This window comes from Arvicanthis niloticus, chromosome 1 (assembly GCF_011762505.2).
Source record: "Arvicanthis niloticus isolate mArvNil1 chromosome 1, mArvNil1.pat.X, whole genome shotgun sequence".
Taxonomy (NCBI): Eukaryota; Metazoa; Chordata; class Mammalia; order Rodentia; family Muridae; genus Arvicanthis; species Arvicanthis niloticus.
In genome coordinates, this window is record NC_047658.1 from 18,561,468 (window position 1) to 18,585,906 (window position 24,439).

The 24,439-nt window shown below is 52.8% G+C and overlaps 2 protein-coding genes across 8 annotated transcripts in view; one reads left to right on the forward strand and one right to left on the reverse strand.

The window, feature by feature from the left end:
• The first annotated feature begins 118 nt into the window (after positions 1–118).
• On the forward strand, positions 119–4,596 carry Fuz (fuzzy planar cell polarity protein). 5 transcript variants are annotated; one of them, XM_076933520.1, is made up of 11 exons: positions 119–212; positions 678–832; positions 1,040–1,124; positions 1,394–1,462; positions 1,662–1,766; positions 2,694–2,891; positions 2,969–3,064; positions 3,214–3,320; positions 3,403–3,467; positions 3,541–3,615; positions 4,344–4,596. In XM_076933520.1, exons 1-11 carry the CDS (start codon positions 207–209, stop codon positions 4,556–4,558), a joined length of 1,176 nt encoding a protein of 391 aa, XP_076789635.1. In that variant the 5' UTR covers positions 119–206; the 3' UTR covers positions 4,559–4,596. The 5 variants fall into 5 exon arrangements, with proteins under 5 accessions (XP_076789635.1, XP_076789636.1, XP_034356215.1 ...); XM_076933521.1 differs by having other exon boundaries at positions 122–212; positions 678–799; XM_034500324.2 differs by having other exon boundaries at positions 167–457; positions 678–799.
• Ap2a1 (adaptor related protein complex 2 subunit alpha 1) overlaps positions 4,581–24,439 on the reverse strand; it is a 31,256-nt gene continuing 11,397 nt past the window's right edge. Inside the window, exons 2-24 of one of the 3 annotated variants that reach the window (XM_034500302.2) lie at positions 21,406–21,474; positions 21,168–21,310; positions 20,817–21,010; positions 13,941–14,070; positions 13,459–13,560; positions 11,971–12,079; positions 11,101–11,251; positions 10,611–10,779; positions 10,372–10,509; positions 9,895–10,077; positions 8,901–8,998; positions 8,487–8,718; positions 8,239–8,406; positions 7,991–8,151; positions 7,681–7,746; positions 7,360–7,416; positions 7,179–7,261; positions 6,957–7,046; positions 5,785–5,908; positions 5,578–5,694; positions 5,431–5,500; positions 5,172–5,306; positions 4,581–5,032 (exon numbers count right to left, since the gene is read on the reverse strand). In XM_034500302.2, coding sequence (XP_034356193.1) covers positions 4,955–5,032; positions 5,172–5,306; positions 5,431–5,500; positions 5,578–5,694; positions 5,785–5,908; positions 6,957–7,046; positions 7,179–7,261; positions 7,360–7,416; positions 7,681–7,746; positions 7,991–8,151; positions 8,239–8,406; positions 8,487–8,718; positions 8,901–8,998; positions 9,895–10,077; positions 10,372–10,509; positions 10,611–10,779; positions 11,101–11,251; positions 11,971–12,079; positions 13,459–13,560; positions 13,941–14,070; positions 20,817–21,010; positions 21,168–21,310; positions 21,406–21,474 — 2,867 coding nt within the window. In that variant the 3' untranslated portion in view covers positions 4,581–4,954. Of the gene's footprint in view, positions 5,033–5,171; positions 5,307–5,430; positions 5,501–5,577; positions 5,695–5,784; positions 5,909–6,734; positions 7,047–7,178; positions 7,262–7,359; positions 7,417–7,680; positions 7,747–7,990; positions 8,152–8,238; positions 8,407–8,486; positions 8,719–8,900; positions 8,999–9,894; positions 10,078–10,371; positions 10,510–10,610; positions 10,780–11,100; positions 11,252–11,970; positions 12,080–13,458; positions 13,561–13,940; positions 14,071–20,816; positions 21,011–21,167; positions 21,311–21,405; positions 21,475–24,439 lie in introns of those variants that run through there. The other 2 variants (XM_076933479.1, XM_076933478.1) reach the window with 2 other exon arrangements.

The following is a 24,439-nucleotide window of genomic DNA, read 5'->3' on the forward strand; positions in this document are numbered from 1 at the left end:
AAAAAAATAGCACGTAAATTATTACAACACACAAGAAGGTTTGTAGGCAACACCTTGGCAACATCACCATCTTCAAGCTTGATTCTTCATTCTCGTTATACAAAAACTGTGAAGCTGTCCGGGAACAGTACTTGCCGCCATCTTTGTTAGGGTCACGATGACTTCCGTCCGAGGCGGAAAGGAATCCTGTTGGAGGGGCTGCGTTGATGAAGGCAGGTTTTAGCCATCTCGCTTCTCGCCCTCTGGCGGCTCCAAACAGCACGCTGACATACTCTGACTACCCGCATGCTCCCAGATCCACACCGAGAGTCTCCAGGGGGGTGACTTATCGTGTGCGGGCTTCCAGATGGGGGATGAGGGGCCAGGAAGAACGGTGCATCTGCTGTGCCTCGCAGCCTCTAGCGGGGTTCCCCTGTTCTGTCGCAGCAGCAGCGGCGGCGCCCCCTCCCGTCAACAGGTGGGGGCATTCGACTCCTGCGTCTAAACAAGGGGTTTGGGAAGCTGACACTGAGTGTCATGTAGGGAGTAGAGGTTCGGGACCTTTAGCTGATATGGGGGAACTAATCAACCTGGTTTCCTGAAGAACTTTCGGGGAATTTGAGACTGCAAAGTGGGGCAGCGGGGTCTCAATGGGGAGGTCTTGAGAGCTACTGCAATGTTTTTCCACTCTTTCTCAGCTCCCTTTCTCTGTTATCGGCTCCCTCAATGGAGTCCACATGTTTGGCCAGAATTTGGATGTGCAACTGAACTCTGCAAGAACAGAAGACACAACCGTGGTTTGGAAGAACTTCCATGACAGGTCCCTTGGCAAGAGCAAGGGAACAAGATCCAGGCAATGGTTCCTGGCTTAGGTGATCCCAGAGTCCTGTCAGTGATAACTTGGCTGTGGGAATCTTCGATAATCCTCATCCTCTCTGATCCCTGATTTCTCACGTCAGGATGTAGCCAACAGTATAGGAATAGCTGGGAGACTGAGAAGCACTTGGCTCCGTTTCCCAGGCCTGACCTCATTCTTGCTTCTCATCTTTCATCCCCACAGCATCACCCTCATTGCGCTGTCATCTGAGGAAGGCACCTCTGAGCTGAAGCTGGAAAGAATGCTCCACATGGTGTTTGGGGCCATGGTGAGACGGGGGCCCTCTTCTCTCCAAAACTCAAGAGAGTTGGACTCCCAGCCCATACCCCTCAGTCCAGACCTCTGCATTTTTTTTTTCCCTCACACCCAGGCATCCAAACCTCACCCCTCTTCCCTCATGCCCAGGAATCCAGGAACCAGCCCTCTTCCTTCAAATGCAGGGATCCAGACCTGGCCTTCCTCTCGACACCCATCCAAGTACTGTCCGATCTGACTAGATCCTGTGCAGGATTGCACTATGCTATGTGATTCTTCCAGGTTCTCATTGTGGGACTTGAGGAGGTGACCAATATCCGGAATGTAGAAAGACTGAAGAAAGAATTGAGGGTGAGGCTGTGGGATGTGGGTGCAGTTAGGATCCCTAAACTGTGTCTGTTTGTCTGGAACTACAATTCCCAGTAGGCACTGTGAAAGCATGGGCCCATGGGTTCTTGGAGAGCTTGTTTAACCCTGGAGCTAGCCCCAGTTTTCTATCGGCTGATCTGGGCCCACTTGGGTTCTAGACATTTCCTTTGTCCTCTAACAGGCCAGCTACTGTCTCATTGACAGCTTCCTGGGGAACTCAGAGCTCATCGGGGACCTGACCCAGTGTGTGGACTGTGTCATTCCTCCAGAGGGGTCTGTCATGCAGGTATTGGGGCAGCTATAGAAATAACTGTGTCCCATGGTTCTGCTCAGCCTTCCTTTATTTTCTCCCTCTGGACATGGTCCTAGCACCGTCTTATCATCCTGGTATCATAGTTTACCTGAAACTCTTTCTAAAAGAACTTTCCTCACCGGGGTGACTGCTCGCCTGCTGTCCTGCAGTGCTTCCATTTTGCAAGCACCCCGCCTCTCTGTCTTGCAGGGGGCTTTTCTCCTGTCTAGGCAAATCTCCGCCCACCCCCCAAGACAGGGTTCCCAGGCTATCTTGGACCTTGATCTATAGACCAGGCTGACCTCCAACAAATATCTACCTGCCTTTGCCTGGAGTACCGTACCGGGATTAAAGCCATGCTCTGCCCCGCCCACCCACTCTTCCTTTCTTAACCTCATGCCTCTCCTGGGCATGCGCCCTGACCTCAGAGCTTCCATAGGTCAGGATTGCACCTTCTCAGCAAGTAGGGGATCAAGTTGTAGATGCTGTTGTTTAAACTATTGCATTGCAGGGCCTCCTGGTGCGGGCCTGCCACTCCAGCTATCCTGGAGGCTGAGGAAGGGGATGCAAAGTTTAAGGCCAATCTAGGCAGCTCAGTGAACACATGACTCAAAAATTCAATGTGGCTCGGTAGGGGAGTTGCCTAGCTAGCATGCCCAAAGCCTTGGGTTCCATCTCCAAAACTGAAGGAGAAATAAAATTTTAAAAAATAACAGATAAAATAAGTATGCAGTATATGGAGAAATGAGAAAGCTGACTGAACAGGAAAGTTAAAGCATTCACCGAGAGGGTCTGAAACAGGAGCTTGGCAGCCTTGTATGTTGGATGGAGTGTCTCTGGTCTCATGGCTGCTCTTTCCCTCCATGCCTAGGCGGGAAGGTCCCTCCTGCGCTATGACATCTAGTTTGACCTTTTTACCAGGAAACCCTCTCGGGGTTCGCGGAGGCCACTGGGACGGCCTTTGTCAGCCTGCTGGTCTCAGGCCGAGTGGTGGCAGCCACCGAGGGCTGGTGGCGCCTAGGCATGCCTGAAGCTGTGTTGCTCCCCTGGCTGGTGGGGTCTTTGCCACCGCAAGCTGCTCGTGACTACCCGGTGTATCTGCCACACGGGAGCCCCACGGTGAGTGAGCGGGACCAGGGTGGGGCCTCCAGCGGAAGGGGGGGGCATGCATAGTCCTATATTGCGCCCCACTACAGGTCCCGCACCGGTTGTTGACCTTGTCGCTGCTGCGGGGCCTGGAGCTATGTCTGTTGTGCGGGCCGCGCCCGCCCCTCGGCCAGCTGGACCCACAGGTTAGGCAAACTGTTGCTGTGCTGCCCCTGCACGCCCCCTCCCTCGGTGCCACCTGCTGCATGCAGGCCATGGCCAACCGAGCTCCACCAGGGGCCAGCCCTGACCTCGCTGCTATCTCGCCCCCTCCACCTCACCCCCTACCCCATAGTTGCTGGAACGCTGGTGGCAGCCTCTGTTGGAGCCCCTCCGGGCCTGCCTGCCACTGGGCCCTAGGGCGCTACCCGACGGGTTCCCGCTGCACAGCGATATTCTTGGGTAAGGCTCGATAGTTGGGCCCAGGGCTGGGAAGGCCATTTGCTCTGCCGGTTCCACACAGCCTAATAGTGCTTTTCCCCAGTCTGTTGTTACTCCATTTGGAACTGAGACGCTGCCTCTTTACCGTGGAGCCCTCGAAGGATAAAGGTGCGTGGGGAAGCAGTGAGTGGGAGGGTCTTGAGCCAGAGGCCACCTAGTCAAGGTGCTCAATTTTCTCTAGAGCCTTCCCCTGAGCAGCGCAGACGCCTCCTTAGAAACTTCTACACGCTGGTGGCCACCACCCACTTCTCACCAGGTCAGTGGTAGGCATGGATCCCACATGGCATGCACACCCTGAAGCAGAGAACCCATCACATGCCTGAGTTGCCCCTGTCAGTCTTACTAAATTCCGACTTCTTCTCCAGCCAGTGTTTTTACAGTTAGCACTGGTTCTGGGCTGGATAGTTTGTCCCACACCTGGAATTTCAGCCCTATGGTGGCTAAGGCAGAATGACCAGGAGTTTGAGGCCAGCTTGGGCTATCCAGTACCTCAAAAGAACTGAGAACTTACTGCAGCATCCTAGGCAAGGACTGTTGGTTCTGTCCATCCTAAATGCTGAGCAATGCTAACTGGCCAGGCTCAACCAGCTGTTCCTGTCACCCTCCAGTGCTGGACAGAGCCTTGCTCAAGCTGAGGCAAGTGAGAAGCTTGCAGACTCCACATTGGGAAGTTGTCCCAGGTCTCTAAGGCCCCAAGAGACACAGGCAGGGACCTAATAGTGCCCAGCCAGATAAAGACCTCACAAGTGTGCAAATCTGGAGGTTCACACTTGTGAGTAGGGTGTGATCCTCAGGAGGGTGACACCAGTGCTGGTGAGGCACTTGGTGTCAACTACATGTTAGGTCTGTCTGAGTCCACACAGGGATCATAGGACAGCAAGACTAGGCGGGAAGAGGCTGATCTGGGAGTTACTGTGAAGGAATGGACTGGGCTCTGACGAGGGCACTGTGCTGCTCATCACAGTCCTCCCTGTCCTTCCTCAGAACCAGGGACTGCAGAGAAACAAGAGGATACAGTCCACCCAGTCCAGACGCCCAGAGCCTGCTATCTCGTGCTAGGGCCAGGCATGGGGTGGCAGCTCGTGGCTGTGCAGCTAGGGCTACGGCTGCTGCTGCTGCTGCTGTCCCCTCAGAGCCCCACCCATGGGCTGCGACACCTGGCCACCCACACTCTACAAGCCCTCACCCCCCTCCTTTGATCACTAAGGGTGGGCAGTCAATAGATTGGGTAATATTAGCGTCTCTCTGTTTATTCGCTCACAATAATACACAGCCCCTGGATGGGGAAAGGGAGGGAGGGGGAGGGGGACTAGGAGGGAGGGGGAGGGGAGGAGGTACCTACTTCCCCGGCCCCTCTCCCCTCTGTGCTTCAGGGGACAAGGGAGGGAGGGTGCTTCCCTTGACCCCCCTAGAATGTAAACAGCAGCAGATGAACAAAAATAAAATACAAAAGGCCAGAGGAAGCTCCCAGGCATGCCCCCACCCTGGGGTCCTCGCTGTCAACACTGGAGGTCCCCTCGCTGTCCCCCTCCACCACAGCTGCCTCCATCCCAGGGCTGCCTGGCACTGGCCATTTCCCAGGGCAAGTCCAGGGCTCAGAACTGCTGGGCCAGCAGTTCACACAAGTGACGGGAGACAGGCTCTTTGCTGGTGCGCAGGGTTAGGCGGTACATCTGTGGAGAGGAGAGAAGGCAACAAGGGGTACAAAGTCAGAGGGGTGAGGTAGGTAAAGAGAAGATAATGAGAGGCACAGGAAGGGGGACTGGGTGCAAGGAATGTAGGGTCACAGAAAGGTCCACCCTTAGCACTCACTTGGGCCTGGGCATTGGGCTCCAGCCGAAGCAGACACCCCACCTGCAGGGCTTTCGTCTGGATGATTCCAGCACCCACGAAGTTCTCAGGGTTGGGATCCACATTGTCCAGAAGAGCAGAGCCAAACCCCAGAAGCTAGAACAGGGTGGGTATTAAAGAAGCAGAGCTGAGAAGCCTCCAGCCTACTGCAGGCTAAACTCTCATGTGAGAACTGGTCCATCCAGTGGTCAGCACCCCTTAAACACCCAGTCTCTCTCACCTTAGCCTTAGTAACTTCAGCATCCATGGGGTGGTTGGCTTTGAAGATTTTCTGTGCCTCCTGCAGGGGGCTGGAAGGTTGAAAGCACTGTCAGGCATTTGGAGCCCCGCCCCTCAGCCCCGCCCCGCCCTCAGCCCCACCCCTCACAGGCTCAGCTGCTTCCAGCGCTGGAAAAAGTCTTGGGCCGCCATCTCTGTGGGCTGGAAGAATTTGTTGATGGTCACTGGGAGCTTCAGAGTGAGGGACTGGGCGGTGCCACCGTACCTGAACAGATGAGGAGCAGCTCAGCCAGGCCCCATTCCTGAAGACCCTGCCTCATTGCCCCACACCCCACAAGGTGTTGCTCCCACTCACCGGAAGCGCACGGACAGCAGTGGTGGCGTCAAGAAGTCTCGCAGACACTCAATGTTGAGTACTTGCTGCACCTGTGCACCACCGTCCACTTGTGCAGCCACACGCTTGGTCTGCACTGCCAGCTGTGGCCCCATAGTCAAGGAAGCCAGAGACACCAGTGGCACAACTGGGGCAGCATGGGGCAGCACAAGCCCAGGTCTGCTAGAGGCTCTGGGCCAACTGCAGACTCACCTACACCTCCTTCCTCCTGTGAGATGTGGGACACTTAGGAATATCCTCCAGCCTCCTCGGCTCCTGGCTCCAATAGGCAGCGAGCCACATGGATACTGGTGGGCAAGCTGGTGTTTTCTTAGCCTCTAGTATAAACTAGGTACATGAAAATGTCCTGAGGGTAGATGAAATCACCCAGCACCAGAACATGTCTGTGTTGGTAGTGGTCATGCAGCTAGATGGAAGCAAGTGCTGTCGCCATCTGTATGCAGGCCTGACTTTACTGGTATGGCTGGTATCTATATCCTCACCTACCCTGTCCTACTTCAGACGGAGATGACTACCCTGGGCTCTGGAAAGGTTGATGAGAGAAGCAGAGGGGGAAGGGCTAGTTGTTGTAGTCTTAAACATTCGGACCGAGGCCCATATAAGGGAGAGGGGCCTGGCTCTGCCACACACCTTCCAGGACATCCCAACTGCTCTTTCAAAAGGCCTAGGAAGCCAGGCTCACTGCTGCACACCTATTCTCCCAGCACCTGGGAGGCAGAGACAGAAGACTCACCTTGACTCAAAGCCAGCCTAGTGTGTGGAGTGAGTGGAGGTCAGCCTAGGCTATGTTAAACGAAAGACCTGCATAAGCAGGGTTAGGAGGCAAGGCCCTCAGCCGATGCACTGCAGGGCCGACACTGGGCATCCCTGGTTAACCTGAGTGCAAGATCCCCAAACAGAAGCACATCAGCAAAGGTAAGGTGTCTAGCAGGGCACCTGATGTGCCTGCCGGGAGTCATACATCCTGTATACTGGGTTACTGTCACCTGTGCCAGAGTAGAGGCCTACTTACTATGCATACAGCTTTAGAAGTGACTTGCCTAACTCAGTGAGGGGCTGAACAGGTATGGACCTGATGAGTCTGTTTCCCAGTAGCCTACAGGGGTGGGTTGGGGCACAAGAGCACAGGATATGAGTCTGGAGGTCCCCAGGGTGGACCACGGTGGGCGAGAAGCTCTGGAACTGCACGGAAGTCTTGTTGCCATAGAAGAGATACATGCGGCCTGCAGCGGGTGGGTGAGGGCTCCATCCAAGCTCCTCTGATCCCGTACCCTGCCTCCAGCCCAGCCAGGGGATGTGCTAACAATCCCACCCCTTCAGTACCCCTATTCCACCTCTGGGCCACCAGGACACACCCAGGTTCTGCCGGAACTCAGACTTGACTCCGATCTGCAGCAGCTGGTTCTCAAACAAGACCCCACTGTTCTTACACACGAACCTAGGCGGGGTGGTGGGAGTCAGAAGGGGCGGCCCTGACCACCCATCTCTGTGTTCCCCACCTGTCCCCACTCCCTGCCCACCTCACCCAGAACTCACTTATTCAACAGTTCATCCGCTTCTGGAATGGGAGGGCCTATGTCCTCAGGACCTGGGCTGGGGGAGAGGACGAAGTGAGGTGTGTAGGGATTGGGGCTGGAGGAAAGAGGCATAGGCAACACTCTCTTGGAAGGCAGACCCCAGAACCTACAGGCCAAGCTTCCCCAGAGATCCTCAGTTATGGGAGTGGGACCCCAGCAGAGGGATCTCCTATGAACCCCAACTTTCACTATTTTTTAAGCCTACATTTGCTAGTCATCAGGAACCCCTAAAGCCCACCCTGGGACATCCATCAACCCAAAGCCAGAGGCCACCCCTTACTCAGCAGCTGGAGCTGGGTCAGCCAACAAAGCCATGGGGCTCTCAGGGGCAGGGGGCTCCAGCTCGCTGGGCCATCCAATCCCAGAGCAGACAGAGAAGACAGGTGTGGCAGGCAGCCAATCCCAGAGAGGCAGCAAGAGGGCCAGGGAAAGAGAGGCAAGAGGAAGGAGAGAAGGAAGAGTGGACTGAGACACAGCTATGGGAAGACAGCAAGGGTAGCTAGGGCAGCAGAGTCCAGAGTGGCAACCAGACCTAGGGACAGGAGGGAGACGGAAGGGGTGGGACTGAGTAGGACAAAGACAGGAGGTACCTCAGGAAGGCCTCCTCAGGAGTGGGCCCCAGGCTGGGCTGTGTAGTGGGGCCGTCAGAGAAGACATCCACCAGGAGGTTCCCGCCTACGGGAGCCGGGGGTACAGCAGGGGGAGGGGCTGCCCGCAGCCCCAAGAGGTCCGCGGAGGGTGAGGGGGTTGACTGCAATCAAGGGAAGACAGGGTAGAGGTGAGACAGGGCAAGGCAGAGTGGACCCAGCCTGGGCACATGCTCCATAACTGGGCTCACCACAGTACTGGGGGTGGGTTCCACACCCCCATTGATGTCATTGCTGCTGGTGTCCCTGCGGCTGTCATCCAGGGCACTGGCTGCCCCAGGGCCCTTCTTGCGCTTCAGCTTGGCCAAGATGGATGACTCGCGCTCAGGAAATGGGGGCATTTCTTCTAGCACCGTGGCCTGTGGGCAGGACAGGAGGTCAGGGACACTTCTGGCCCTAGAGGGTGGTGGTCCCAAGGACTGGGGGCATTGGCACTGACCAGAACATCAGTGCTGGCTACAGAGCTGAGGGTGAGGTACTCCACTGCCCGCTGCTGTAGTTCCACGTCAGCATTGCGCAGCTGGGAGCCGGCGCGCAGGACGCCTTGGATGGTGGCCTTGGTCTCAGGGAAGAGATTGATGAACTTGATGTAGGTGGACAGCAGGAGAGCACGCGTGGCCACACTGCACAGGTGGAACTTGGAGTGCAGCAGCGAGAACTGCACGGGTGGGCTGTGAGGGAGGGCGTCAGCAGACATGCCTGTCACCCACACTCCCAGACGAGACTGTGTCCTCATGCAGGCTTAACTGGGATGTGTGTTAAGAGGGTCCCTAGGAATCCCATCTTTTCCCAGCTCCCAGCCTCTTCATTTCCCCAGGCCCCTCAGAGGTCCCCCAGAATGAGGCTCCCTCACCTGGATCGTGGGTCTCCAGCAATCAAGTTCCCAAACTCCCCAAGGATGTAGCCACCAACCTTCACCATGTTCTCATGACAGGCTGGGGCCTGGAGGGCCTGGGAGGAGGCAAGAGAAGGCAGCGTGAGGACAAGGCTAGGAGAGATAGGAGAGTCCTTGTGACCTCAGCAAATGTACACGGGGAGACTGAGGCCTGGGGGAGCTGAGGGGTGACTAGCCTGACTCAGTGTTACAGTGTGACTGAGACCTCCCACACGTACCATCTGTCTAGTGCTTGGTGCCCAGCCATTGGCACTGTTTAGGAAGGTCCTAAAACCGTGGGAGGCAGAACCTACCTGGAAAAGGGAGGGCACTAGGGGTGCATTATCCTTGATTACTTCCTGGACAGCCATGAGTAGCTTTCACCCCATGTTCTGTGTGTGCACATGTGCACACAGGATTGCATGCCCGTGTGCAAGGATACGAAGGCCAGAAGGTGTCAGGCATCTTTCTCAATCACTCCCTACCTTATTTTTTGAGACAGGGTCTCTCACTGAACACAGAGTTCCCATTCTGGCTAGCCTCACTGGCCAGCCAGCTCCCGGAACCTGTCTGTCTCTGCCCCACAGTGCTGGAGTTAGACACACACACACACACACACACACACACACACACACACACACACACAGCTTCTGCACGAGTACTCTGCACAGCCGGCACTTTACCCTCTTAACCATTGCCACATGTGCCGTCACGACTGACTGCCACTCTCTGAGCCTGGGAAGCATTGCATAGTGAGGAATGAAGGGCCTGCTCTCCTGCACAGAGATTCGACACAGATACTGTATGCTTCCCACCCGGGAAGGCCCGAAGCTGCAGCTCCCCGTTCCTTGGGTAACTGAGCCAAGACTGGGGCTGAGCAGCATGCTGGCCCCGCTGGTAGGGCATACGCTTGCCCAGCTGCTCTCGACTGGGAGCCAAGCTCCATTATGGGGTCAAAGTGAAAGCTGCTAACCTCAAACACTGTCTTGGCTGCATAACCCTGGACATCGTCACGGTTGGTGACAATCTGCAGCACTCGGTACCACACCTCCTCGCTCACATAGTCGCCTGCAATGCGGATGAGGTTGAGGATGGTGTCCACATACCAGCTGTAGTCCACTGCATACTTCTCAGCCAAGATGGCCACCTTCAGCACCTGTGATGGGACGTGGCAATGTGTGAGTGGACAATTATGCCCATGGGAGGGTCACTATGATCTATGATCTATGGCTGGCCCCATCTTAACAACCAGGGGCCCTCCCTTCCCAGACCCCTCCCTTAGACTCAGGATTCCTAACTCTTAGTCTTCTTCCCGTAGACCTAGAGGTCCAGTCCCCACACTCCTCCTTCAACCTAAGGGGTCAGAACCCAGCCCTCCTCCCTTATACTGTGGCCCAAGTGCTGGCCCTCCTCCCAACACTCAGCGTCCAGCCCTGTCCTCTAGGCTCACAATCTCCTCTCGGATGGCATAGTCGGCAGTCTCCAGGTACCGAAGCATCTCCGACACAATCTGCTTGGCGTTGCTCCGGTCACACATGGCGTACAGGAGGTCAGCTGCTCGCTGCCTCACACTGACATCTCGTTCCGTCTGAGGAAAGGAGAGCAGGAACAAGCTGGGTCTACGCTGCACTGGGCCCAATGTAGGGCCACCAAGCACCAGGCCACACTGAGTGGGGCAGAGGGCTGTACCTTGAGGGCATTAATAACAGTATCAATGTGGGTCTTGACAGCCTCATGGGAGAACTCAGAGCTGGCCAGCGTGCACATGCTCTCCAGGGCCAGGTAGCGCAGGTTCGTCTCCCGGTGCTGCAGGAACTGACCCAGCTGGTTGCAGGCACGGACCAGGAGGTTGGGCTCGCTGGCAGGCACAAGTGAAGTGTAGAGGAAGATGAGATGTGAGCCCACCCCAGCATCCCACTGTGTCCCTCCGAGGAACCCTCAGGAACCCAGACAGAGAGAAGCACTAGAGTCGGGATACGGCCAGCAGAATCCAGCCCTGACTTCAGGCCTCCGCATGCAGGACCGAACAACAAGATATGCAGCAATTCACACCCACCTCAGGGGACCATCTCACACCTGTCCTCTCCCAGGCCCTGCTGGCCCTCAGACCCAGGGTGAGATGCCAGCCTCCCCCCCTCGGGCCAGGGCCCTACCCTGCCCACGCCTCTGCCCACAGCACCTGTCATAGTGGATGATGAGGCTGATGGTCTCAAAGAGGATAGCGTTCTTGGCATTGGAGTGCTGCACCTTCTTGGACTTGGGAGGCTCCTGAGCCTTGTTGAGCACAGTCTCAAGACACTCCACTAACCGCCCCTTCACAGCCGCATCCTCTGGGGGAGGAGAGGGTAAGTGGCTGAGCCTTCTGCAGCCTGCACCCACCCTCCATGGGAGGGCCCGGCTGCCTTCAAGCCTGGCAGGCCCTGGCTGGGCCTCTGCCTTCTAACATTAGAACAACAATTTCTAGGTCTGGGTTTCCCCCCAACCCCCATACTGACTCTGCTGGAAATGAGTCTCTCATTTCCACTCTCATGAGCCTCAGTTTCCCCTTCTGCTGCACTGATGCTCCTGAGGTTTCTCACAGAAGTATGGAGAACCCAGGAGCCTATCCCAGAGCCACCGTGGAGCTCGAGCTTTCCCACAAAGCTATCCATAGAGGTCAAGAGACTGAGTGACCCTGGAGGGCCACTACACACTATTTGGGGCCAGGGTTTCTGAGTTTCACAGAAAGCAAGCTGATCGGCGTCCCCAGAGTGCCTCACTACTGTGGTAGAGGGATACCAGCCAGACCCCAGCTGCACAGGCAGCTGCCAGGCAGAGTGGGGCAATGGACCTTCTCTGTAAAGCAGGCATGGCAACCAGCTCATTTCACAGAATGGAAGCTATGAAAAATTGGTGGGCCGAAGACAAGACGAGCTGTGCCACCCCAGGTGCTGCACAGGTCAGGGCACCAGGCTGTGTACCACCCCCACACACACCCAAGGCCTCCCATGAATCTGGAGGCATAGTGCTGCCCAGGAGAAGAGGGATGTGGGCAGCCCACAGGCCTTACCTGGTGGTGGGTAACACTGTAGCAGCCGCAGTAACTTCACAGAGAGCCAGGGTGCAGGAACAAAGTAGTAAGTATAGTCCTGGAGGTCGGTGGAGGCTGAGGAGACAATCTGCAGAAGGAAGGAATGATGGGTGGAAGCAGCAGAGGCCCTGAAGAACACATGGTCACACCAGGACATAGAGTGGCCTGAGGATGGGACCAGAACTAAGCCTGATGATCTCAAAGTCAAGATCCTCCTGCTTCAGCCTCCTCAGTGTGTGCACCGTGCCCCAGCACCTCACTCTGAATTTTCCAAGCAGTTCTGGTAACAGTGAAGAGAACAAAAGTCTCTGCTACTTCCCTGTGTGACAGTCCCTAGGACAGGCAGAGCCTCTCTACTTACTCCTGGGCTCTGCCTTTTACAGCCTTAACCACCATGGTTCCTGTATCCTCAGCACAGAGGAACTACTGAAGGGTCAGGAGCTGGGTCTGATCCTTCCTCCGTCCCTGGTCCAGTACAGGTCAGAAGATCGTATGACAATCACTCCTCAGGGTAACTTCCGACTCCACCTCGAAAATCCTTCTGCAAGCTGGGCAGTGGTGGCAAAAGCCTTTAGTCCCAGCACTCGAGAGGCAGAAGCAGGCAGACCTCTGTGAGTTTCAGGCCAACCCAGAGCTAGTTCCAGGATAGCCAAGACTACACAAAGAAACTCTTGTTTTGGACAAAAAACAAAACAAAACAAAACAAAAAACCCAACAACCTTCTCCAGGAAGCCTTCCCCACAGTGTTCTGTGCCAGTGGCATGACCATGTGTCCTAGGCGACAGTGACCTCATCTCTGTACCCTGTTGGGCCTGGCACCTAATACATTCAGATGTGTGGTAACAAGAGGCTGGGGACAGAATGAATGGTAGGCATAGGTGTTCCTTCTCCCCAAGGATCTGAAACACTTATGGCCTCCCGGACAATATTTTCTTTCTTTCTTTCTTTTTTTTTTTTTTTATCTGAGTCTCCATTGGATTGCTATCCCAGAAGCTCTCCTGTCTCCCAAACTAGACCAGGACCTCCACAAGGTGTCCACAATGCTGGGCTCAATCCATGGTACAGAGCCCTTCTTGGCAGTCTGTGACTGAGTCACCATCCCTGTCACACTCCCTCTCAGCAGGACAGGGCCACCTTAAGGTCTGACTCAGACATAGAGAGCCAGGCACACAGAAGGCTTGAGTGCTCTAAAGACAGGGGTGGAGGTGGTGGGAGGCAGAAGAGGGGCGTGTAGACAAAGACGAGCAGGCAGGGAGCTCTCAGCATCTTAGCCACCACGGCCATGCTGCACACAGCACTGACAGCAGCCCCTGAGCCAGGCAGGAAAAGCAGTACACAGAAGTGAAGCCGATGCAGAGCCTTGGCTTTTAAGCACAGGCTGGCTTGCCTTTTAGGGAAGGGAGGAGAGACAGATATCACAGTCACAGGGGCGCCTGACCCTCCCACGGCCAGTGTGACAGCACTCACCCGGCTTAAGCGAGACACGGCCAGGGAGATACAGGTCTTGAAGTCATCCGGATTCTTCTTGCACAGACAGGTGATAAGGCTGACGGCAGCTGTGACCACTCCCTGCAAGGAGCTCAGGCATGAGGGACTTCATGCTGGGGGTCACTGGGAAGGCCCTGGCATTAGGGTAAGTCACCTCAGGAGTCAGGAGCAGGGTGGGCTACTGGGAGTCTTGGGTGGGGTAAGTTTTTGCAAGACAGTCAGTCAACTGGCCTTGCTATGGGAACTAGACAGAAATATGCAAATCTTTTTAAGGTTCTGCATCAGAGATGAGGACAGTCCCAGGCAGCCAAGGAGTTATCAAGGAAGGAGGAAGGTCTCTTGAAAATCAGGCAGAGCATATACACTAGGGACATGAGATCTGGGTTGGAATGTCAGGACAGGGATGGGGCAGAAGTCAAGACGGGCTGCAGGCACAAGGGCGGGGCGGCCGGGCACCTCACCATGTGCTGATCATTGAGCAAGTGCACCACACGTGCCGTCCACTCGCCCATGGGCACCAAGTCGGGTGAGGCCTTGTAGAGTCGCAACAGGCATAGGGCTGCACTCTGCTTCACACTGTCCATGCTGTCTCTGTGGGGACACCAAGGGGCAGTCAGAGATACATGGCCCCAGGGCACCCATCATCCTATCTGTTGCCATGTGACCAGGATAGAACACAGGTAGCCAGAGCAACCCCAAAGCACCTGGACACTGCCCTGACTGCTCCAGGGACTGTCTCTTCATCTACAAAACAATTGGCAGGGCCAGGCAAAATGTGCAGGCTAGCTTGACCCTGCGTCTTGAGCCCCTTCATGTTACCTGCATTGCGGTAGATTATGAAGAGACTAGCAGACGCACTGTGAAACACATCTGAGCACTAAGACCTTGCCGACAACCGACGAGTTGGGGACAGAACAAATCAGAGGAGAGGCAGGAAACAGTTCTCCTTGAAGTCTTAGAGGTCCTGTCATTCCCATCCAGTATTCTAGGCTGACAACTTTGGACTTTAGCCTCTTGCACTATAGTCAGGGCCTCAAAAGCCAAGGTTGCCCTTCAACTTCTGACCCTTTGGCTGAGGTTACAGATATGCACAATTTATAAGAATTGAGGCTGGAACCTGGGCTCCATACACACTAGGCAATTAATTACTCTGCCGCCTTCAGCCACATCGCAGCTCTCTGGCTTTCTCTTTAACTTACTTATCAGTTATTTAACTCATTTATTAGTTGACTGATTGGGTCTTTTAACCCATGCTAGTCTTGATTCCTCCCCTGTCCCCCCCCCTTTTTTTTTTGTTTCTTGAGACAGGGTTTCTCTGTTTAGCCCCAACTATTCTGGAACTCACTCTGTAGACCAGGTGGGCCTTGAACTCACGGAGATCCACCTGCCACCGGAGTGCTGGGATTAAAGGCAGGTGCCCCCATGCCTGGCTGGGAGCTCACTCTTTAGCCAAGAAGACTTTAACTCTTGATCCCTTCTCTACACTCAGACTGAGACGTGCACACCACCACACAGGTTTATACAGTACTGTGCATAGAAACCAGTCAGGGCTTTGGGTATGCAAGGCAAGCACTCAACCCATGGAGCTCAGCCCTGCCTTCTTCCTGTATCAACTCTCCAGTGAAGAAGTGGATTTCTTTGTCTTCCTGTACATTTCCTGGTCAGTAACTGTGAAACTCAACAGGAGAAGACAGACCAACGTGCTGCAAGCGACAGTGCATGAAGATGCAGCCAGGTAGGAAGGATGGACACAACTGTGAATCCAGACGACGCTGACTTCAGGGAAGCAGGAAGGGAGAGGGCAAAGCCAGAGGACACGAGATAGTCTCTGTGGTGTGCTGTACATATCCAGTACACATAAGCACACATTCACAGAAAACTAAATAGTTTTTAAAGTTGGGATAAGTTGGGGCTGGTGACACATATCTGTGATTCAAGCCCTAAGGAGGCTGAGGAAGGGTGACAGTTAAATTCAAAGGCAGTCTAGACAACAGAGTGAGTTCAGGATCAGGCTGGCAATAGAGCAAGTCCTTCGCCCCACCCATTTTGAGATAGTCTCTTACCATGGAACCCTGGCTAGCCTAGAACCCAATAGGTGTTTTAGAGTAGTCTCACATTCACGTAAATCTGTTCTGGGTGCTGGGTAACAGCACATACCACCATGCCCAGTAAGAGCTTGTCTTAAAATAAAAATAGAAGGGTCAAGGCAAGAGTGGAGGTGGCTCAGTGGCTAATTCACACTGCTCAGTCTATTCCTTCTTCTGACTTCTAAGAATACCTCTACTCAAATGCATGAACTCAAACACACACACACACACACACACACACACACACACACACACACGGTTTAAAATAAAACAAATCCGTTGAGGTTTAGTCTGTCGTTATGTATTGTAATGCTAAATATAGGACCCCAGGATCGGGTTCCCCTATGAGGAGATCCTCACATATATCAAGTGATGATGCTATGTAACCTTAACCTCCAAGTTATCCCCGATTGGTCAATAAAGATGCCTACAGCCGTAGCTGGGCAGAAGAGAGACATAGGTGAGATTTTGATTCCCAGGGCTTGGGTAGGAGTCTGAAGCAGAGGCCATGAGGAGAGGGGAGAGACGAAAGACAAAGTAGGGGTAGGTGGTTCATGAGCGCACGGCCATGAGGGATGGCCCCTTGGAGTAGGAGCGGCCCAGGTGGAACACGGCGAGTCACATCTCGGGGTCACTGACAGAAGTGGACAAAATAGCATAGAGAGCTGATATCAGCCCAGCTGTAGTGAATTAAGGCTTGTAAATATAAAGGTTTTGTGTCTTTTATTTGGGAACTGAATGATCTAAGGTGGTGTAGAGACCCCCAAATATTATTTACTACAACACAAATCTTTAAAATAAGGTAAGAAGAGAGTCTGGAGATAGGTTTGATAGCTGAGCCAAATAACTATAACATTTGTGAGACTGAGGCAGAGGGTTTAAGTTTAAAGATAATAGGGGCTACATAGTGGTTTCAAGGTCAGCCCAGGTTCTATGAGACTGTGCCCCCGCCCAAACAACAAACATCCTGTCTCAAAATGAATCAACCCAGGCCAGGCATGGTAGCACATACCATTAATCCCAGCACTCAGGAAGCAGAGGCAGGTGGATCTTTGTGAATTTGAGGTCATCCTGGTCTACAGAGTGAGTTCCAAGACAGCCAGGGCTCCACAGACAAACGCAGTCTTAAAAACAACAAAACCTTGACCTAGCAGTTTCACAGTTAGGAACCAACACAAGAGTACTGCAGACTCCACTCAGATGAGAGCAGCATGTCTGCCAAAAGGTAGAGTTTTGTGACAATGGACAGATAGAACATACTCTGTCAGGCTCGTGTGTGTGTCCCTGCCCATGTGTGTATGTGTGTATATATAGTATATATGTCTGTATAGTGTGCATGTTTATAGTGTGTGCAGTGTATGTGTATGCTGTGCAGGTTTTGTGTATGTATAATGTGTGTGTGTGCATATGAAGACCGGAAATCAACAGCAGTAACCTCCTCTGTAGCTGTCTGTCTATGTTTACATAGGCTCTTACTGACCTGGGGCTCACTGAGAAGTTGGGTAGGCTGGCCCCAGCACCCTTCTGTCCTGGCAGCCCATGGTTGGGATTACAGGTAAAGACATTCAGCTGTCCTGTGTGCTTGTGGATTCCAAACACAAGGTCCTCATGCCTCTGCCACAAGCACTCTACCAACTGAGCCATCTCCCCAGCACCAGGCATCAAGTCTGACAGCCACCACAGACACACGAACAAACTCAAACACACCTTATTGAGAGAAAGCCACAGACCTGGTCATTTCACATTCCATGTCACTTCAGACAAAGCTTCAGCATGGACCAGTGGGCTCCAAGGCGTGAGGGAGTGACAGACCTGCCCACAGTACAGGGGCTGCTTTCTTGCTCTCTCGGGGAGAGACAACAGTGCTCTGGAATGGGTAGTAGTTAATGGTTGCACACAAGAGTATATCAAAAACCACTGCCCTCGCTGGGCGGTGGTGGCGCATGCCTTTAATCCCAGCACTTGGGAGACAGAGGCAGGCGGATTTCAGAGTTCAAGGCCAGCCTGGTCTACAGAGTGAGTTCCAGGACAGCCAGGGCTAAACAGAGAAACCCTGTGGGGGGTTGGGGGGAACCACTGCCCTGTACACAATTAGCAGACTTGAGCTAGGCATGGCGGTACATGACAGCAAAACTCAGAAGGGCAGGAATCACCTAAGGCTACACAGTGAAATCCTACCTCAAAAACAAACACACAGATAATAGATACTGTGTGCTTGTCTAAATTCAGAGGCTAAGGAGCAGGAAGAACAGTTCAAGGTCATCCTCAGCTACTTAGTGAGTTCAAGGCCAGCCCGGGTTACACTGGACTATCTCAACAAGCAAATCAAACCCAAAGCAGACAAGCAACCAGCCTGTGCTCCCTAGTGAGAGCCTAGCTCAAACCTTTAAGTTTAAAACTATTAACTTCTTAAATTCTTAATCCTCCTGCCTCAGTTTCTCCAGTGCTACACCCATAATGGCCTTTTAATCCTTTTCCTCCTGTATGCAAGCCCATTCTCCAGCCCTACCTGGACATAGCACATTGGGTCACCTCAGGGCCCACCTCATGCTGCTTCTCTTTTCTGTTCACAGCCTTCCTCCTTGGCACTACATACAGGTACATGGGGTGCATACATAGGTGGCAAAACACCCATACACATAGAATAAAAATAACCAATCTTTGAAGGACGCTCTGGGACAGCAGGTGCTTAGCCTTGCCTGGTTACATCACTTCAAAGGTGAACTTGGGGGTGTTTGGTGACCCAGGCAGGATGAGGCAGCTGTGGAGGTGTGAGCCTGCATCCCAACATTAAGTCGAAGGAAGGTGGAGGATAAGCTCAAGGCCAACCTGGGCTACATGATACTCTGTTTCAAACAAAACACACAGAGCAGGCTGGCAGCCAACTCTGGTTGCACTGTGAAAGGATTGAGACAGGTAATTTTGCATACAGTTCCCAGGGGCGTTTCTTTCTAGGACACCTACACTTTGATGTGTGGCTTCCCACAGCCTCTACTTGGACAAGCTTTTCTCTACTCCCAGAGGCTACATTCCTCCCTCACCCAAAATACAACACTCAGCTCCCCCAGATCACAAAAGGCCTTAGAAGCCTAGGCTGCCTGAGACCAACTCTGTCAGGATTGGCTGCTCCTGGCTGGGCCTACATGTACCTCACTTGCTGGCTATCTTAAGACTCCATTAACTAATATTGACTCTTGCTCCTCCGTTCAAATCAAAATAAAGTCTTTCTTTTCTTTTTGACATAGGGTCTTACTGTGGAGCCTAGGCTGGCCTCAGACTTGTCACAGTCCTTCTACTTCCTACAGGCTTCACTACACCCAGATCAGCCACCCTGTCAGCACCCCAGCAGCGCCTCATCTACTGCCAGGAACACAAGTCTCACCTCCACGAATGGCAGCCATAGTGATTTTTCTAAAAAACAACACTGCTCCTGTTATTCAACTGCCTGACAGACAGGCAGACCCCCAGTCTCTCCCATGCTCACTATCCTCCATCGTGATCCCTGTAGGACAACATACCTACATCCAGAGCCTTAGAACCTGCTGGGCCTTTTGCAGAAGGCCTATATCCTCAGGTAATCACTGACTCTTGACTCTTCTAGAACACTATCATCTCCTGGAAAATCCCTTCTAACTTGCTAAAGAAAGCCTTTTTTTTTTTTTTTTTTCCTTCAGAGCTGGAGAGATGGCCCAGTAGTTAAGAGCACTTGCTGCTCTGCCAAGGACTCAGCTTTGGTTCCCAGCCCCCATGTCAGGTAGCTCTCAACCTCCTGTGACTCCAGCTGAAAAGAATCCTTTGGCGCTGGCCACTGCACTGATATGCACCAGCACATAGACACACACACCTACACATGATTTAAAGTGATAAAAATGAGTCTAGGGGGCTGGAGAGATGGCTCAGTAGTTAAAAACACTTGCTACTTTTCCAGAGGACCCAAGTTCAATTCCCAGAACCCACAGCTGTCTGTAACTCTGGTTCCAGAGGATCTGACATCCTAACACAGACATGCATGCAGGTAAAACACCAATCGATGTTCATGAAACAAAAATAAATTATCTAGAGGGAGAGAGAGTGTGTGTGTCAGAGAGAGGCTGCCTCACAAAATGTTTATTCTGGCACACACACTTAATATTAAATTAAGATGATGCATTTATCTTTATTTTTCACTTTATGTGCCTGGTGTTTTGCCCACATATATATCTGTGTGAGGGCATCCAATCTCCTAGAACCAGAATTACAGATAGTTTTGAGCTATCATGTGGGTGCTAGAAATTGAACCCAGGTCCTCTGGAAGAGCAGCCAGTACTCTTAACCACTGAGCCAGCTCTCCAGTTTCGTAAACAAGTTTAAAACCTAGAAAAGGCTAGGTGTGGGGGGAAAAAAAAAAGGCTTTCTTTAACCCCAGCACTTTGGATGCAGAGGCAGGTAGATCTCTAAATTCAAGGCCAATCCCGTCTACATAAGTGAGTTCCAGGACAGCCAGGGCTATACAGAAAAACCCTATCTTTAAAACAAACAAACAAACAAACAAACAAACAAACAAACAGAAGAATTTGTTTCCACACAGTATCTTATGTAGTTCAGGCTGGCCTAGAAACCACTGACTATCAGAAAATGACCTTGAACTTCTGTTCCTCTTGCTTCCATATGTGGTTTACAGGTGCCAAGGTAGAAGGACCCCAGGTCCTTCGCATGCCAGGCGAGGGCTCTATCAGCAGAGCCACAGTCGCAGTCAGCCTGTACATCTTCAGGTACCCTGGCACTTGGGAACACAGGCTCTCCTGCCACTGCTGCTTGAGAATCAGAGCCATGTTATAAACAAATGGAAACTGCTCAGCAAACACCAGCTGAGAAGCTTCCTGGAGTAGTCAGACAACGCAGGGCCCAGCTGACCCAGCTAGTCTGAAAGCCCTGCCTTTCCTCCCCCAGCAGACACTTCCTGGTGGTGACACTAAGACTGTCCACCTCTGTTGGTGGCACCAGTGTCAGCCATTAGTGCTGCAGGCACAGGACAGATGCTGTCTCTTGAATAAGATGAGGAAATAAGTTTCCACAGGAGATACTAATGCTGTGTCTCAGACACACGACCACCGGGTGGGGATGGGTCCTAACACCCTCTAGGCACCCTGGTGACATGAGAGACAGAGACACTGTGATCTCAAGCCCAGGTGGGAGAACATAGGCAGGTGCCATAAGCAAAGCTGGCTCTCATCTCCTACTCTTGACCTTTGATGGTCCCCAGTGCCTCACCCAGCCACCAGGATTCGGGGAATGTCCGCGGCAAAGGCCTCGCCCATCTCACGGCTGCCCACATTGGCAATACAGTGTAAGGCCAGGCACATGAAGGTGGGGTTGCGACTGGCCAGGTCGTTCTTGATAGCGTTGTTGATGAGCCGGATCAGCTCAGAGTTCGAGTTCACCAGGACTGAGATGAACAGGTACCCCTGTAGGGCAGAGAGGAGATAGCTGGACACCTGTGGCTAAAGGACACTAGACCAGCATGCAGTAGTGTAGACCCGAGTTTTCTTTCCTGCAGATCCAGGGATCCAGACCTTAGCCTCCTCCCTCTGCCCCAGCACCCACCCAGTCTCCTGCACTCACTATCTGCTTCTCCGTGTACTTGTTGGAGCTTAGCAGGTTCACAGCCTCCATATGTCCAAAGTCAATGTCATGGCCAAGCAGGAATATGAAGAGCAGCTTACACACATACTTCTTTTTACTATAGCCATCCAAAGCCTTGTCCCCTGAGGCAAAGGAAGGGAAAAGGAGCCATGTGAGAAAGCTTCTCCTAAGCACCTGGGGCCCTGGATCCCTCCCAGACCCGGGGCCAGCTGCCTGCCTTTGAACTTGGAGCGGATGTTGGCCAGTTCCTTGTTGATCCTCTTGATCTCCGCCTCTTTGCTCTTGCCTGTGGAGAGAGGACAAGGCACACAAGGCCACAGGCAGCCACCAGTGGCAAGATTATAAGCTTTCTGCCACCCCTTCCTCCTCCCGGTGGCCCATGAGCTGCAGGGTGCTGGGGCTGGTTTTGGAGGGGTCTACACCCTGCCATGGGAGCCCACGTCTCATGTTCTGCCCGAGTACCTCATGGTAGAGCTGTGACCAACCAATCACTGAAGAGCTTCTCCTGGTTCCTATCGCCTCCCTCAGCAACAGCACCTAAAAGCACCCTCCTCACACCCCTTCCTTCCTCATGTCCTAGCTCTCCTAACTCTTATGTCTACACCATCCCTAAACCTCTGCTATGACAGAAGATTCCCTTTGTGATACCTGGCCCGGCTGTCTGCTGCCCCATGTACCCTAGTCTGTATGCTACCTGTCTCTGACCATTCTCAATGCCCACTGGAGCCTCAGGGCCACCTCCAGACTCCACTGCCCACTCACCTTGCCTTACATGTGCCCCTCCTCAGAGATGTCCCTGCACTGTGACACACCATCACCACCTCACCTGAACACAAGCTGCACACAATCTGGTTCCTCTGGCAGTTTTTTCTCTGCTTCTCTGCCTCCTTCCTATTCCTGGGCTATGGGACATTATTGGCTTTGGCCTCCAGCCACTCCTGTGTTTTAGCCCTTTGGTCTTAGCGCCTGTAACTTCCTTAGAAGTGCTTTCCACTCACTTTTGTCCAAGAAACTCATTATTGTTATAATTAGAACATTTTCATGGGTATGGCTATGAATGAGCTGCAGCCCGTGCCTGGCATACAGCGGGCGCTCTGTTAACAGCTGGTCAGTTCCAGGATGCACTAAGTGAATGAGGAAGGACTGAGAAGATAAACATTCACACCATCCTCCTCCACAAATCACCCTCACCTCTGCCCTTAATTCCCAAGCAGTTCTACAAGCTCCACTCAGACAGTGACTCCAACAGGAAGTCCCTGGAATTAGCACCCTGATCTCAGAGCTACACTCTGGGTGGAATGGCAGACAGGCAGCTCCTGAGCGTCCAGGCGGAGGTTACTACTGCAAACTGAAACAGGTGGTAAGGAGCAGGAACACACAGGGCTAGAATGCTATGGAGTGTCCATCATGGGGGCACACCTGTGACCCCAGCATTGGGGATACGGGGCGGATGGACCTTGAGTATGAAGCCAGCCTAGGCCACAAAGCTAGTGAGGTCCTATCTCAAAGAGCAGACTAAACCAAAACCAACCAACCCCCAAAGGGATAGGGGCAGGCCCAGGGTGGGCAAGCTTGCCGAGCACACCGAAGCCTTGGGCTCCATCATCAGCACTGGAACCAGAGGAAGAATATTAAGACACTGACTCCAGTGGAAGTATTCTGAATGTGTTGGGTTATATAAACAAATAGCTAAAATTAATTTTGGGGGTGGATAGATGGTTCCGTGGGCAAAGTGCTTACTGTGTAAACACAAGAACCTGAGTTTAAGTGTCTGACATGTACACTGCTGGGCACCATCCACAACTGTAGTGCCGGGTAGTGGAAAGTAGATCCCCAAGATATGCTCCAGGATCAGTGAGACCATTTGCATCAAGTAAGGTGCAGAGCAACTGAGGAAATACCTCTGGCCTTGACATGTGTCTGGCCTTGACACACATGCCCACAAACACACACACAGAAAATAAAATAAATTTGACTGCTTCTTTCTATCAGAAACATGTAGCTAGCAAGTCACACCAGCAGCAGCTGTCAGGCCTGCCTGTGTCCAGCCCTTTGAGGGAGCCCTCTAAGGTAAGGGCAAACTCTTCCCTGGACAGAGCCTCCTCTAGTAAGAGCTCAGTAAGGCACCAGGACAGCACTGACTGCCACTGGCACAGGCCTGCCATCCCAGGTTTTGGTTAGTTTTTATTTGTTTTGCTTTTCTCTGAGACAGGTTTTCTCCGTGTATCCCTGAGTGTCCTGAAACTCACTCTGCAGACAAGACTGGCCTTGAACCCAAGAGATCCACCTGCCTCTGCCTTCTGAGTACTGAAATTAAAGACGTATAAACAGGCTTTGGTTAGTCTTTTAAATATGGTCTTGCTGGGCATTGGTGGCACAGATCATGGCCATTTTGGAGGCAGAGGCAGGTGGTTCTTGGAGTTCAAGGCCAGCCTGGTCTAGAGAGTGAGTTCCAGGACACCCTGGTCTACACAGAGAAACCCCATCTCAAGAATCCCCTAAAAATATAAAAATAAAAATAAACAGGGTCTTGTATAGCCCAACCTAGGATCAAATCAGCTCCATATCTGAGGACCCTTTGAACTTTTGATCCTCCTGCTGTCAACTTCCCAGGGCCAGGCCTAGATCCACAGATTCCCACCATGCCCAGTTTAGTCAGGGTTGGGGACGGAACCCTGGGCTTCCTGCACACTAGGCAAGCACTCTACTGACTAAGGCACAGACCGTCTCTTCCCATTTTTGCAGGGTAGGAGGATCTAGACTTTAAGACCAGCCTGGACAACTTATTAAGACACTATCTCAAAAGAATAAAACTAAAATGAAAAGTGAAAAGGGCTGGAGAGCTGGCTCAGCAGGTAAGAGCACTGGCTGCTCTTCAGAGGAGCTGGGTTTGAATCGCCAACTTGGCAGTTCACAATGGTCCGTAACTCCAGCAACAAGGGATCCTATGCTCTCTTCCAGCCTCCGCAGGGAAAAGGCACATGTGATGTACACACATACATGCAGTATGTATGTATACATATAAACACACTAAATAAAAATTTCAAAAGATTTTTTTTTTAATTGAAAACAGGGCCAGGGATGAGGCTAAGCTGGCAGAGTGCTCACGTAGACTGCAGACCTGGCTCTGACTCCCTAGAACTACATAAACTAGGTAGAGCAGCACACTCTGGTAAGCCTAGCAGTGGGAGAAGAAGGTATACAAGTAGGACCATCATCGTGAGTTCAAGGCCATCCTATGCTACACAGCA

Excerpts from the sequence above, each read along its gene's own strand:
- Fuz (XM_076933517.1), top strand. The coding sequence starts at position 347 with ATGGGGGATGAGGGGCCAGGAAGAACGGTGCATCTGCTGTGCCTCGCA. Across the intron at positions 1,463-1,661 it reads GACTGAAGAAAGAATTGAGG|GCCAGCTACTGTCTCATTGA; the intron begins GTGAGGCTGTGG and ends GTCCTCTAACAG. Across the intron at positions 1,767-2,693 it reads CAGAGGGGTCTGTCATGCAG|GAAACCCTCTCGGGGTTCGC; the intron begins GTATTGGGGCAG and ends CCTTTTTACCAG.